General features: G+C 45.1%; 1 protein-coding gene across 1 annotated transcript; it reads left to right on the top strand.

The window, feature by feature from the left end:
• Nucleotides 1-480: 480 nt before the first annotated feature.
• Nucleotides 481-13,959, top strand: EIF3F (eukaryotic translation initiation factor 3 subunit F). The gene is made up of 8 exons (XM_039480699.1): nt 481-846; nt 1,126-1,196; nt 1,748-1,827; nt 2,712-2,849; nt 5,038-5,129; nt 7,506-7,642; nt 8,373-8,486; nt 13,524-13,959. The coding sequence occupies exons 1-8, from the start codon at nt 573-575 to the stop codon at nt 13,599-13,601; spliced, it is 984 nt and encodes a 327-aa protein (XP_039336633.1). The 5' UTR covers nt 481-572; the 3' UTR covers nt 13,602-13,959.
• Nucleotides 13,960-14,614: the final 655 nt, after the last annotated feature.

The raw sequence follows: 14,614 nt of genomic DNA, 5'->3' as shown, positions 1-14,614 counted from the left end.
CTCTCCTCACAGGCCTTTAGGCTCCAAATGCCCATTGACATGAGCAACTGTGGAGGATCTGCAGGATGGCGACATAGGGCAAACAGCCATCCCCACCTCACAGGGGAGATACAGTCAAGAAGACGGTCAGGCACTTGTTACCATGGTGATGGTCACTGTACCATGCCAGGGACAGCAGCGAGGTGGAGGCAGCAAGGGAGGCTGCGCCCTCCCCACAAACTGGAGAGACCCTTGGCCCTATCCCCTCCCAGGCCAGCGTCAGGTACAGCCATCGCCAAGCCAATAGATGAGCTTGCGGATGCTGAAGTGGTGGGTTACCTCTAGCCAATGGGAAAGCTTGTGGAGACTCATGGGGCGGGAACTATGATTAATATCGGCCAATGATGAGGTGACCTAGATACGACATCACCCACTCCGCGAGCTCGGTCTTCCCCTGCCCTCTCCGGGTTGGTTAAAAGGCGAAGGAGGCGGGTGGACTCATCTTCCATCCAATGAGAAGGCAGGGTTTGTAACAGGTGCCTGGCTCAGCCTATTATTGCTGGCGTGGGTGGTCTCGCTTCCCTCTTTGCAAAATGGCGGCGGTAGCTCAGGTCCCGTCCCCGTCCCTGTCCCCATCCCCCGTCCCGGCAGCCCCAAGCCCAGCACCCGCAGCGCCAGTGGCGGCGACCCCAGCGCCGCCTGTGCCTCCCCCTGCAGCACCCCCGGGCCCGCCGGCCCCCGCGGCGCTGCCTGGCCCCTTCCCCGGCGGCCGCGTGGTCCGGCTGCACCCGGTCATCCTGGCCTCCATCGTGGACAGCTTCGAGCGGCGCAACGAGGGCGCGGCCCGCGTTATCGGGACCCTGCTAGGTAAGAGTCCCCGACTCTCCTCCCCCGCCCGCACCGCCTCCGCTCCCCCGGGGTCAGCGGGGCCTGGCTCTCCCCCGGCCCGCTGGCTCGATGGCAGGGCTCAGTGTCGGTTTCCAGGCTTCCCCTGGCTGGTCCAGGCCCCCTCGCTCGCCTGGGTTCCACCTTGGCCCTCGCTGTAAGGGGAGCCTGAGCTTCATACCTGGGTGGCGTCTCAGGGAAGGGCCTGGGGTGCTTAAGCCCGCCCAGCACCTCCCCTCAGTCTTGCTCTCTTCTCTGCAGGCACTGTGGACAAGCTCTCAGTGGAAGTCACCAATTGCTTCTCGGTCCCACACAACGAGTCTGAAGATGAGGTGGGTGATGGCCTCGGCCTCTGCTACCTGAGCGTGTCCATCCTAGCACAGAGGAGAGCTGGGAGACTAAATGGCATGACAGTGAAGCACTCTGCAGCCCTCAGGTGGAAGATGCTGAGTATTAGTGGGCTAGCTCACTTGGCTATTAGGATAGTTGCATGAGTGAGAACAATCTCATCATGCTGAAGTTTGCACTCCTTTCCTGCATGTTTCACCTTTTGCCTTTGGTATTCTGGAAGTCCTGGATCCGTCTGAGTCTCTGTTAGCACATGTGGCTCTAGAATTCACTACCCTTTGAGTGAGGTGTATGATTAGAAGAGTCTAGACATGATGTATGTTGGCAGGGTGTTTTGGTGAAATCCTCCCACATTGTCCTAGTGTAGGGAGGGCAATGAAGCACTCATTCTGCTTGCAGTGGGCTGGTAACTACTAAGGGAAAATTCTTCTCTGAGGTCTAATTGACAACAAGAAGCTTTCATTTCACTGCCTGCTGCTAGTATTTAAGCACTCCTGCAACTGATTGCCTCATGCTGCTTTGTTGTGGTTTTCAGGTGGCTGTCGATATGGAATTTGCCAAGAATATGTATGAGCTGCACAAGAAGGTTTCCCCTAGTGAAATCATTTTGGGGTGGTAAGTCATCTTCCCTACTGCAACATGCAACCTGAGCTTAGCAGTTATGTGGCCCCATTATGCACCTTGAAATACGGTACACTGCATTATAGACTTTGAATAAACAACATAGTTTGCTGAAATGACAGCTGGGGATATAGAATATAAACCTCAAGAAATGGGTTATATTGTTTAAGGTGAGACTAGGTATCATGGAAAGGGAATAAAGTGTATGTAGTGGGGGAATATTTTCTGATACTAGAGTCTTCTCCCAAGAGATTGTTGGAAAATCAGGTGAAGTGATGTGGGGAACTGCACTTCGTAGACCTCTCAGGGATGGAGTGTGGAGAACCTCATTACGTCTCTTCAGAGGTTCTGTGAACCAGCTTTGTTTTATTCCTGAAGAAATTAATGCAAACCCTGACTCCTCTTCTCTTCAGAAGACTGTTGTGGAGGCCAACAGTTTATATACCTCAGTGAGGTCCAAGCTACAAAGAATTTAAGTTAATTATGTTTCGAAGATATTAACTGCAGAACAGTTAAAGCAGCTGGATTAATATAGTCCTGTATTTTTAGTTCTGATGGTCAGTTTATGGAGGAATTGGGTTGTAGCTCTTTACCTAAGAGCTTATTTTCCTATAGTGTGCTTTGAATTACGTCTAATCAGAGAGCAGTTCAAAGCCTAATGATAAGTGCATCTAAATTCATGTATCTGATAGCAAAGTGCAATGATGTCCTGAGCAGATGGTACTCAAACTTTTCCCCTTCACATCCTGCTACAAATTGATCATGTGTTCAGAGCAGAGTTGTGGGCATATCACTGCTCAATGGCAAATATCCCAGTATTTCTGAAATGTGAAGTGTTGAATGCCCAGGTCTCATGTTCTTGTGTTGTGTTTTCTAAGGTATGCTACGGGCCATGACATTACAGAGCACTCTGTCCTGATCCATGAGTATTATAGCCGGGAAGCACACAATCCAATCCACCTCACTGTGGACACCAGTCTCCAGAATGGGCGCATGAGCATTAAAGCCTATGTCAGGTATTTTGGGGAGATGGATCATGCTTTGGAAAAGAGGATCTCCAGTGGGATTATCAAAAAGGGACAGACTAGGGTAGGGAGGGATTTAATTACCTGATTGTCCTAATTAGGGCAATGTTGTCTACTGGCTAGAACAGAGGCTGTGAACCAGGTCTCTTGATTCTGTTCCCAGCTGTGTCTTAGACTGTGGTGCCATGCTCAAGTGATTTAATCTCTGAGATTCTGGTTTTCCCATCTATACAATTGTATTAGTGCTTGCCACAATTAACAGGGGTGTTGAGACTTAATAAAGTTTTGAGAATGGCTTGACCTCCACAGATGAATGGTTAGTATGAATGGCACTTCTGTAATTTCCTTTTGATGATCTGAATGCTTGACTTTCCCCATTGAAAACTATATATATAAAGGGGACAAATGTAATAAGTTTTGAGTGATAAAGAGAACCCATTGGAATCTCTAGAATTTCTCTGGACCAACAACGGTGTAACTACTATTATAGCTCCCCAGAAGTGTGATTGTGGTTCTTGGTGAGAATGAGTAACCTACTCAGTCTCTTCTGCTTCAGTGTAGGGGAGGCAAACCAGATAAAGGGTTACTGTCCCCTTCTTTTGAATAGGTTTGTCTGCAGAGCAGAGAAATGTAGGACTGGAAGGACCTTGAGATGTCGTCCTAGTCCATCCCCTTGCACTGTGGCAGGTCCACGTATACCTAGATCAGTGGTTCTCAAACTGTGGGTCAGGACCCCAAAGTGGGTTGTGACCCCATTTTAATGGGGTTGCCAGAGTTGGTGTTTAGACTTGCTCAGACCCAGGGCCAAAGTTGAAGCCCTGCCACCTGGGCCGAAGCTAAAGCCCAAGCCACCACACCCCCGCAGGGCCGAAGCCCAAAGACTTCAGCCCTGGGCAGTAGGGCTCAGGTTACAGGCCCCTGCCTGGGGCTGAAGTCCTTGGGCTTTTAGGCTCTTCACTCTTTCCCGTTCTTCCCCCTCCCCCAGCCCAGGACAGTGGGACTTGGACTTTGCCTGTCCCCCAGTCGGGGTGATGGGGCTCCGGCAGGCTAAGGCTTCAGTCCCGCTTCCTAGGGTCATGGGTTTTTTTGTTGTTGGAAGGGGTCGGGGTGCAATGAAGTTTGAGAATCCTTGACCTAGATCATCCAATTATGAGGATTCCAGAGCTTCCCTTGGAAGTCTATTCCAATACTTAACTATCCCAATAGTTAGAAATTTTCTCCTAATCTAACTCTCCCTTGCTGCAGATTAAGCACATTACACCTTGTCCTACCTTCAATAGACCTGGAGAATGATCACAGCCCTTAAAGTATCTGAAGACTTCTCAGGTTCTCCCTCCAGTTGTCTTTTCTCAGGACTAATCATGCCCAGTTCTTTAACCTTTCCTCGTAGGTTAAGATTTCAAACCTTTGATCATTTTTGTTGCTCTTCTCTGGACTTTCCAATTTATCCGTCTCTTTCTTAGTGTGGAACCCAAAACTGGCTGCAGTACTCCTGCTGCGGCCTCACCATTGCAGGGTATGGCAGAACAGTTATCTCCCATGTCTTGCATACGATACTCCTGTTAATACACCCCAGAATATTAGCCTTTTTCACAACTGTATCACATTGGTGGCTCGTATTCAGTTTGTGCTTCACTATCCTTTTCTGCAGTACAGTCTAGCCAGTTGTTTCCCATTTTGTATGTGTGTTTGATTTGTCCTTCCTAAGTGAAGTACTTTGCACTTGTCTTTATTGATTTTCATCTTATTCATTATGGTCCAATTTATCTAGATCTTCTTGAATTCTAATTCTGTCTTCCAAAGTGCTTGCAGTCCCTCCCGGTTTGATGTCATTTGCAAATTTTATACGTATCCAAGTCATGAATGAAAATACTAGGCCAGGACTGACCCCTGCGGGACCCCACTAGACATGCACTTCCAGTTTGACAGTGAATCATTGATAATTACTCTTTGAATAGGGTTTTTCAACCAGTTGTGCAGCCATTTGATAGTCATTTCATCTAGACCACATTTCCATATATTCTTTATGGGAATGTCATACCATGTCTACTGCTGCCCCCATACCCAGTAGGCCAGTAACCCTGTCAAAGAAGGAAGTGAAATTGGTTTGGAATTACTTGTTGACACATCTGTGTTGTCTATTACTTATACTATGTTATGTAAATCTTGTTTTTCCTAGTGCTCCGATGGGGGTCCCTGGTAAGACCATGGGGGTGATGTTCACACCTCTGACAGTGAAGTATGTTTACTATGACACTGAGCGGATAGGAGGTAAGCCGGCTTGTTCTTCTTGTTGGTCCTAACCAGATATTTGGGTGCTTGATTTGTGTGTCTGGGGATCTCAGGGATCTGCAGCCCTAGCTTGCGTACCTGAGTGCTGCTTACAGAAGTCTTTGCCTTAATGCTCAGTGCCTCATCCTCTTTGTTTCCCTGCTCCCCATATTAGAGGATTTCTTGTTGCTGTTCAGTGCTGATGAAATGGTAGTCAGACAGGGTTCTGAGGATTGGTGAAAGTCGAAGTGGCCCAGCATTTTGGGGGCAGAGTGGCACAGATGTAGGAGTTGTGAAGTGAATGTAGAGCAATGAGCTGTGGGGTACGATGGAGGATTGTGAATGGATTAGAAAATGGGATCTGGGAGGGTGGTGAAGAGAAACAACCAAGTACCAAAAGGTCAGGCCACAAAACCACTGTAAAGAAGCAAAGAGATTATAGACAAAATGGGAGAGACAAAGGCAAAGATGTCTGTTCCTAACATTAAAGACACGGGGGCTCTCATCCATGGGTCAGCAGTGGTCTTTTCTTTTCAGTCAGCCTTGATTACATAGATACCTAGTACTTGGCATGTTTTATGTGACTTCTGTTTCAATCAGAATTGACATGAGACAATTCTGAGATTGTATTTCTGAGATTGTATATCAGAGTTTGGAGAATTATTTCAAACAGTCCATCTATTTGACAGCACTCTGTGTAGTCCAGAGGTCCCCAAACTGTGGGGTGCAGAGGAACATTTTGGGGGGGCCCACCTGGGGCCCACGCAAGCTCCCCTGGTGGGTGAGGACGGAGCACCAACCAGCTCCATTGCCAGCCCCCTTAGCCCTGGCTGCCAGCCCCCTTAGCCCAGCAATGGGGGTCGGGGCATGGACAGAGGTAAGGAGGCATGCAACCTAAAAAGTTTGGGGACCGCTGGTGTAGTCAGTTTCCAATTTGTGAGAGTCTCTCCCAGCAACCTGCGAGAGAGAAACATACAGAACTGGAAAATGTGACTGTAAAACCACCAAAAAAGGGCATTGCTATTAACTCTTAGGAACTCAATTTCAATGTATTAGTGTCCCTTAAACTGCCCCTACTAAAGTGAGACCGCATGTATCATGAGGCCAACTTATAAATTTCTGATTACTAGATGTGAAAATGAGTCAGGGATGTGTTGAAGATGTCATTGGGACTTCTTGGAGTGTATGAGTTGCACAATGAGGCTGTAACTGTACTAGGTGCCAGGAGGGCCGCATTGTCATTGCTTGGACCTGGGAAAAGAAGGCTGAGCAAAATGTCTGGAACCCCTCATTCTTTTTCAGACCAAATAGTAATCTGGTGCTTCTCAGGATGGAGGCCAAAACTTTCATGCTTGGGTGCCTACAGTTTCATGTTTAGGCATTAAGTACTCTGATTCTTAGATGTTCTGAGCACCTGCATTCTCCATTAAGGTCAATGGAACATGTGCCTGGGTCCTCCGTTGCTCCCCCATGTAGCTAATAAATTACTACTGGGGGAATTCTGCGCCAAAAAAATAAAAATTCTGCACACAGTATTTTAAAATTCTGCAAATCTTATTTGTCAAAAAGAACACTACATAATCACACCAGTTTTAATTATTTTGGTGATTTATTTAAAAATACCTGTCAGCAAATATGTCTCTGACAATACAGACACACAAATTCCGTTAGGAGTAGAGAGTTTAAAAAAAAAAAAAAACCTATACAGCCGAGTTCCTGTTTCTCTGCCCCCCTCCTCCCCACAGCCCAGCTGGGAGGATGGACACCCACAGCCTTTCCCTCCCAGAACCCAGCCATGAGCCCACCACAAGCCAATACACCTGAATTCCCCCCTCCCCCGATAAACCAGCCATGTCATCTGTGTGTCTCCTCCTCTTTCCCACCCCCCAGGCCCAGACACCAACCCCACTACCCCTCAGAGCCCAGGGATCCAGAGGGGGAGAGAGCTTGATGCTCAGTGCCAGGTTTGTGTGGAATTTCCTGCGCACCACTGTCTCCTTCCCTCGGAGCATGCTTGGAACTGCAGTTGCCTGGATCCCTGTAGCTCCCTCCCCATCCCCCTGACAGTATCTTCTATGTGCAAGCTGTGCTCTGCCACGTCCAGCAGCCCCTAGTCACAGCCAGCAGCACTGCAGTCCATCTCTGGGGTGGGAAGGAAATTCTGCGGAAAAAGCACTAATTTCTGCATTGCACAGTGGCATAGAAGTAATATATATCCCTGTGGAAATGCCAGCATTACATTAGTAGTAAAGACAGCACTGGAAAAGCATTTCCTGTTTTGCTGAAGCAGCTGTCATCCTAGAAATCTTTGGGGAGTGGTTGGTGGTTAAAGCTGACTTTGTGCCAGCCAGTTTCTCAGCATCTCTCTCCTCACAGTTGATCTCATCATGAAAACCTGTTTGAGTCCCAATCGAGTGATTGGCTTGTCCAGTGACTTGCAGCAGGTGGGGGCAGCGTCAGCCCGGATCCAGGATACCCTGAGCACAGTGCTTCAGTATGCAGAGGATGTGCTGGTAAGGCTAATGTCTGTGTGATGCTGTGGCTAAAGGAGCAAATATGATTCTGGGATGCATTAGCAGGGGAATCTTAAGTAGGAGTAGAGGGTTATTTTACCTCTGTATTTGGCACTGTTGGAATACTGTGTCCAGTTCTGGTGCCTACAATTCAAGAAAGATGTTGATAAATTGGAGAATCTTTAGAGAAGAGCCGTGATTAAAGGATTAGAAAACATGCCTTGTAGTGATAACCTTCCCTTTGTTAAGCTACATAAATTGAGCTGCTTAAGTCCTGGGGGTGATCTGATTAATCTATAAATACCTACATTGGAACAAACATTTAATAATGGGCTCTTCCATTTAGCCAAGAGCCGTAACACACTCCAACAGCTGGAAGTTGAAGCTAGACAAATTCAGACCAGAAATAAGGCACACATTTTTAACAGTGAGTAACCACTGGAACAGTTTACCACGGGTCATGATGGATTCTCCATCACTAACAATTTTTAAATCAAGATTGGATGTTTGTATAAATGATCTGCTCTAGGAATTATTTGGGGGAAGTTCTATGGCCTGTGTTACACAAGAGATAAGACCAGATGATCGCAAAGAATCTATTAATCTAATCCAGCTCATACAGGAGAGGATGAGAGCTGTCCCTGCATTTGTATGTCTCAGCTCTTCCTGTTCTGTGCAGTAAGTTTGTTGTATCTTGCTCATTTTAAAATGTCTTTATTTTTATGGTTAGTCCGGTAAAGTGGCTGCTGACAACACTGTTGGGCGCTTCCTGATGGATCTTATTAACCAGGTGCCAAAGATTTCACCGGAGGACTTTGAAACAATGCTGAACAGCAATATTAACGTGAGTCCTGTTACTCAGTTCTTCTGGGTGTTTCACGAATACTGGAAATCTCTCTCCTCATGAGGAATCTCTCTGGGATCCACTGGAGATCCACAGCAGATCTGTTGCTTACCTGTCTCTGGGTTATGGGAGACAAGAGAGGTCTGTCCTTTTTTCCCATCTGTCAGCCTGGCTTCACAATTAACAAATAGAGAGAGATTGAGATCTGCCAGTACCCTTCCCCCCCACCCCCCCCACACACTGAATAATGGTAGGAAGTATTAACCAAGCTTTCATAAGACCGGGCGTACTGGGTCTAGCCCAGTGTCCTGTCTTCCCATAGTGGCCAATGCCAGCTACCCCAGAAGGAATGAACAGGTAATCAAGTGATCCATCCCGTCGCCCATTCCCAGCTTCTGGCAAACAGGGGCTAGGGACACCATCCCAGCTAAAGCCATTGATGGACCTATCCTCCATGAACTTATCTAGTTCTTTTTTGAACCCTGTTATAGTCTTGGCCTTCGCAACATCCTCTGGCAAGGGGTTCCACAGGTTGACTGAGTGTTGTGTGAAAAAATACTTCCTTTTGTTTGTTTTAAACCTCCTGCTTATTAATTTCCTTTGGTGACCCCTAGTTCTTGTGTTATGAGAAGGAGTAAATAACACTTTATTTACTTCACACCAGTCATGATTTTATAGACCTCAATCATATCCCCCCTTTTCAGCTTGGAAAAGAGATGACTAATCCCCCTTTTATTAATCCCTCCTCGTATGGCAGCCGTTCCATAACCCTAATAATTTTTGTTGCTCTTTTCTGAACCTTTTCCAATTTCAATACCTCTTTTTTGAGATGGGGCAACCAGGCCTGCACACAGTATTCAAGATGTGGGCGTATCATGGATTTATATAGAGGCAATATGATATTTTCTGTCGTCTTATCTACCCATTTCTTAATGATTCCCAACATTCTGTTTGCTTTTTTGACTGCCGCTGCACATTGAGTGGACATTTTCAGAGAACTATCCATTTAGACCCATCATTTTGTATGTACAGTTGGGATTGTTTTCCAATGTGCATTACTTTGCACTTTTCAACGTTGAATTTCATCTACCATTTTGTTGCCCGGTCACCCAGTTTTGTGAGATCCCTTTGTAACTCTTCACAGTCAGCTTTGGTCTTAACTATCTGGAGTAATTTTGTATTGTCAGCAAAGTTTGCCACCTCACTGTTTTTCTCCCCCCCACCACTTTTTTTTTCCAGAACACTTATGGCTACATTGAATAGCTCTTGTCCCGGTACAGAACCTTCAGGGACCCTGTTAGTCACCTGTATTCATTGTGAAAACTGACCATTTATTCCTACCCTTTCTTTCCTGTCTTTTAATGAGTTACTGATCCAAGAGAATGTTCTTTTATCCCATAACTCCTTACTTAACCGCCTTTGGTGCGGAATCGTGTCAAAGGTTTTCTGATAGTACAAGTACACTATATCAACTGGATCACCCATGTCCATGTATTTGTTGACACCCTCAATGAATTCTAATAGATTGGTGAGGCATGGTTTCCCTTTACAAAAGCAGTGTTGACTCTTTTCTTCAACATATTGTGTTCATCTGTGTGTCTTATAATTCTTTTTTTACTATAATTTCAACCAATTTCCCTGGTACTAAAGTTAGGCTTACTGGCCTGTAACTGTCAGGATCACCTATGGAGCCTTTTCTAAAAATCAGCTTTACGTTAGTTGTCCTCCACTCATCTGGTACAGAGGCTGATTGAAGCAATAGGTTTCATACCACAGTTAGTAATTCAGTAATTTCATATTTTGAGTTTCTTCAGAATTCATGGGTGAATCCCATCTGGTCCTGGTGACATATCACTGTTAATGTATTACTTTGTTCCAAAACACCTTTATTGACACATCCATCTGAGACAGTTCATCAGATTTGTCCCCTAAAAAGAATGGCTCGTGTGGGAATCTCCCTTACATCTTCTGCAGTGAAGACCGATGCAAAGAATTAATTTAGCTTCTCCGCGATGGACTTTGTCTTCCTTGATTGATCCTTTAGCCCCTCAATTGTCCAGTAGCCCCACTGGTTGTTTGGCAGGCTTCCTGTTTCTGATGTACATGCAATTTTTTTTTCTGTTTCTTTCGCTAGTTGCTCTTCAAATTCTTTTTTGGTCTGCTATATTATCCTTTTTGCTAGAGTTTTTGCCCCTTCCTATTTTCCTCAGTAGGATTTGACTTTGATTTTTTTAAAGGATGTCTTTTTGTCTCTAACAGCCTCTTTTGCACTCTTATTAAGCCATTGTGGCATTTTTTTGGTCCTTACTGTTTTTTTTTATTTGGGATATACATTCAGTTTGAGCATCTATTTATATTCTTAAATAGTTCCTATGCAACTTGCAGGCATTTCAGTCTTGTGACTGTTCATTTTGACTTCTGTTTAAATAGCTTTCACATTTTTGTTTAGTTCCTCTTTTTGAAGTTACATGCTACCGCAGTGGGTTTCTTTGGAATTTTTTCCCCCTACAGGGATCTTAAATTTAATTACATTATGGTCGCTATTGCTGAAAGGTTCAGTTGTGTTCACCACCTGGACCAGACCCTATTCTCCCCTTAGGATTAAATTAAGAATTGCCTCTCCTCTTGTGGGTTCCAGGACTAGCTGCTCCAAGAAGCAGTAACTAATGGTGTCTAGAGATTTTATCTTTGCGACACATCCAGTCAATATGGGGAGAGTTGAAATCCCCATTATTATTGGGTTTTCTGTCTTCATAGTGTTTCTAATCACTGAGCATTTCCGTCACCTACACCATTCCACCCAGATGGTTGGTAGTATATTCCTGCTGCTGTACTCTTTATTATTCAAGTGTGGAATTTCTATCCATCTAGAGAGAAGGGAATTTCTGTCTACATCGTGGAAGATGTCCTTTCCCAGTCTCCAACAATCACATTCTTCATGGCTGAGTATATGATGTAAACAGGGATTCTTAGTAACTTGTCAGGTTAGGCTGAGGGAATGAGCCTCATAAAGAGAGGGGGCCGAAAAAGGCAAAACCAGGCTGGTGACTAGAGAAACTGTTAACTAGTAACCAAAAATTGGAAATAGGAGGGCAAAGCTACCTGGGAGAGATGAGGGAACTTCTTAAGGCAGCCTTTTCAATAATTAAAGGAAAAGGAATCCTTCTTAAACTTGCTAGGAATTATGTGAATAACCTGAAAGTTATTAGATTGTTTTGAGACATGAAATATTTAGGATAACTGTGTAAATAGCCAGATCTTAGAATCATAGAATCTCAGGGTTGGAAGGGACCTCAGGAGGTCATCTAGTCCAACCCCCTGCTCAAAGCAGGACCAAACCCAGCTAAATCATCCCAGCCAGGGCTTTGTCAAGCCTGACCTTAAAAACCTCTAAGGAAGGAGATTCCACTACCTCCCTAGGTAACCCATTCCAGTTCTTCACCACCCTACTAGTGAAAAAGTTTTTCCTAATGTCCAACCTAAACCTCCCCCTCTGCAACTTGAGACCATTACTCCTTGTTCTGTCATCTTCTACCACTGAGAACAGTCTAGATCCATCCTCTTTGGAACCCCCTTTCAGGTAGTTGAAAGCAGCTATCAAATCCCCCCTCATTCTTCTCTTCTGCAGACTAAACAATCCCAGTTCCCTCAGCCTCTCCTCATAAGTCATGTGCTCCAGCCCCCTAATCATTTTTGTTGCCCTCCGCTGGACTCTCTCCAATTTATCCACATCTTTCTTGTAGTGTGGGGCCCAAAACTGGACACAGTACTCCTGGTGAGGCCTCACCAGTGCTGAGTAGAGGGGAATGATCACATCCCTCGATCTGCTGGAAATGCCCCTACTTATACAACCCAAAATGCCATTAGCCTTCTTGGACTTCAAAGATAACTGGCAACTGGGATAAAAGGCGAGATGCCTAATATTTTTGTCTGGTAACATTAGGCTTCAGATTTTTTTAAGAGACTATTTCTGTGATGACTACAATGCCCATGATAAACCTACATCAGTACCACTTTGTGTTGTGAGCCTGTCAGCTCTAACAAGCTAAGCTGAGTGGATCCATTGCTTGGAGCATGGGACTGAGCCCAGATTCTGTTCCCAGGTCATCTTCCTGTGATAAGTGGAGAGAGTCACAATTTCTATTCCTCAGTTTGCCCACTTATAAATTAGAACACCCAACTCTCAAGTATAATGTCTGTAAGGCACTTTGAGACCCTCTGTAAAAGTGGCAAGCGTTATAAGCAGGATTAGGCTAGTTCAGTAGTTGGATGGGAGACATCCAGGGATCAGCTAGTTGCAGAAGGTGGTGGTGTTGATTCAGTAGGAGTATTTCCTCAAGAGTTGGTTTTGACCAAGGCATTGCCTTGGAGGGGTGCAGGGTCTGCTGAAGGTGCTATACCAACAAAGGCCCCCATCACTTTCCCTAAGGATAGGGTTGTCTACCCCCCGTGTTCTAGCTAAAATCAAATACTGGTAGTTACGTGGTCTCCCTTCATTTCCCCCTGCAGTTTTGATTGACTGGAGCATTCACTTTCTGTCCTAATGCCCTGTGTAGTGGTGGTGTGGGCCGTTTAAACAACTGCTTCAATTCATTGCTGGATAAAGAGAATCACTTCTGTGTAAGGTGGTTTGGGATTCTTAAGATGAAAGTTGCTACTTCTGACTTGGATTGGGAATCAGGATTTATGGATTTTTATTCCTGATTTTCAGTGACTTTGTCCAAGTCACTTAATCACTATATGCCTTCTCTTCTCCATCTGTGAAATGAGGATAATGCTTGCAGTGCTCTGAGGACTATAGATAAAAAGCACTGTAAGTTCTGAGTATTACATGAATGCAAGGTATTCCACATTGGTGAGTGAGGTGGAAACTAAGTTGTAAAGCCAACAGTGTCACTCTGAAGAATGGCGCTTGGCAACTGCACTGTTTGTAAATTGCTTTAATGACACAGATTCGCATCTATCTGACATCACCACCTTCTCTCTTCTCTTTGATTCTCCTAATCAGTCTAACTGCTGTCCATTTCTCTTTCTCAGGACCTGCTGATGGTGACCTACTTGGCAAATCTCACTCAGTCACAGATTGCTCTCAATGAAAAACTTCTGAGCTTATGATGGACTCCCTGCCTTTTCTCACTTGAGAGCCTGAAGATACAGCAGAGCTACTCTCCCTACAGTCTGTTCTGCTACTGAATTTAGTTGGACATTAATGTAATTGCCTAAATGATCTAGTATTCCCCCATATCCCTCTGATTCCTACCTCTGCCCCCAAAAAACCTTCCACGGTGGTTCAGATATTGAATCAAAACTGGGTGTGAGCCCATTATTGAAAATGGAATTGATGGCTACTCTTTAGGGCTCATGAGCTGCTGTTCCAGGTTACCCATTTATATAACAAACACAACTCCATTGTATTGTGAGGATTATTGATTCTAAATAAAAGTTCCATTCCACTGATGAGAGGGATTTTGCATCCATAGGTGTCTTCTTCCTCATTATGTGGTTGAAAGTGTCTTTTAAAAAAATAATTGATCTCAGGAGAGGAAACTGTAGAGCACATAGGAGTGCAACAAGTTCTATAGAGTCGGTCACTCTACTTTCCTTCAGTTCTGCATTTGTGCCTTCATGGTTACAAGAAAGCAGTTGGTCATGGAAAACACTCTGTACAGGTCTTCAGAATGATCATCCTATATGTCGATTGTTTCTGTTACTGGGGTGCCTGGGAGCCCTCATCATGGACCAAGACCCCATTGTGCTAGATGCTGTTCACTGTTTCCATACAGTAGCTTTTTCCCTGGCACCAGAATGTGAGCAGAAGTGGTACAATCAGCCGCAAGTCAGCTGTCTGTTGAATCACACTGCTGCTGTGCATTTGGGGAAGAATGCAAGGTGATGGAAACAGGTGTTCAGAAACCAAGTAGGTATTGAGAATTGAAATGAGGTGAGAAGTGATACTGGTAACTGAACTGACAGCTGAAAAGTTCTGAAGTCAGACCTGTCATTGAGCAAATGTATCTGCTGGGGTGCCTTACTTGCCTGGTCATTGCTAAAAATTAGCACACCAGATGTGATTGAAAGACGACTCCAGTATGAATTTTTGAAGTTAAAATGAGCAAGAAGAGCATTGC

The sequence above is a fragment of the Mauremys reevesii genome, linkage group 7, assembly GCF_016161935.1.
Source record: "Mauremys reevesii isolate NIE-2019 linkage group 7, ASM1616193v1, whole genome shotgun sequence".
In the NCBI taxonomy this organism is placed as follows: domain Eukaryota; kingdom Metazoa; phylum Chordata; order Testudines; family Geoemydidae; genus Mauremys; species Mauremys reevesii.
The sequence above is the reverse complement of the archived record's forward strand: the minus strand, read 5'-3'. Positions and strand labels throughout refer to the sequence as shown.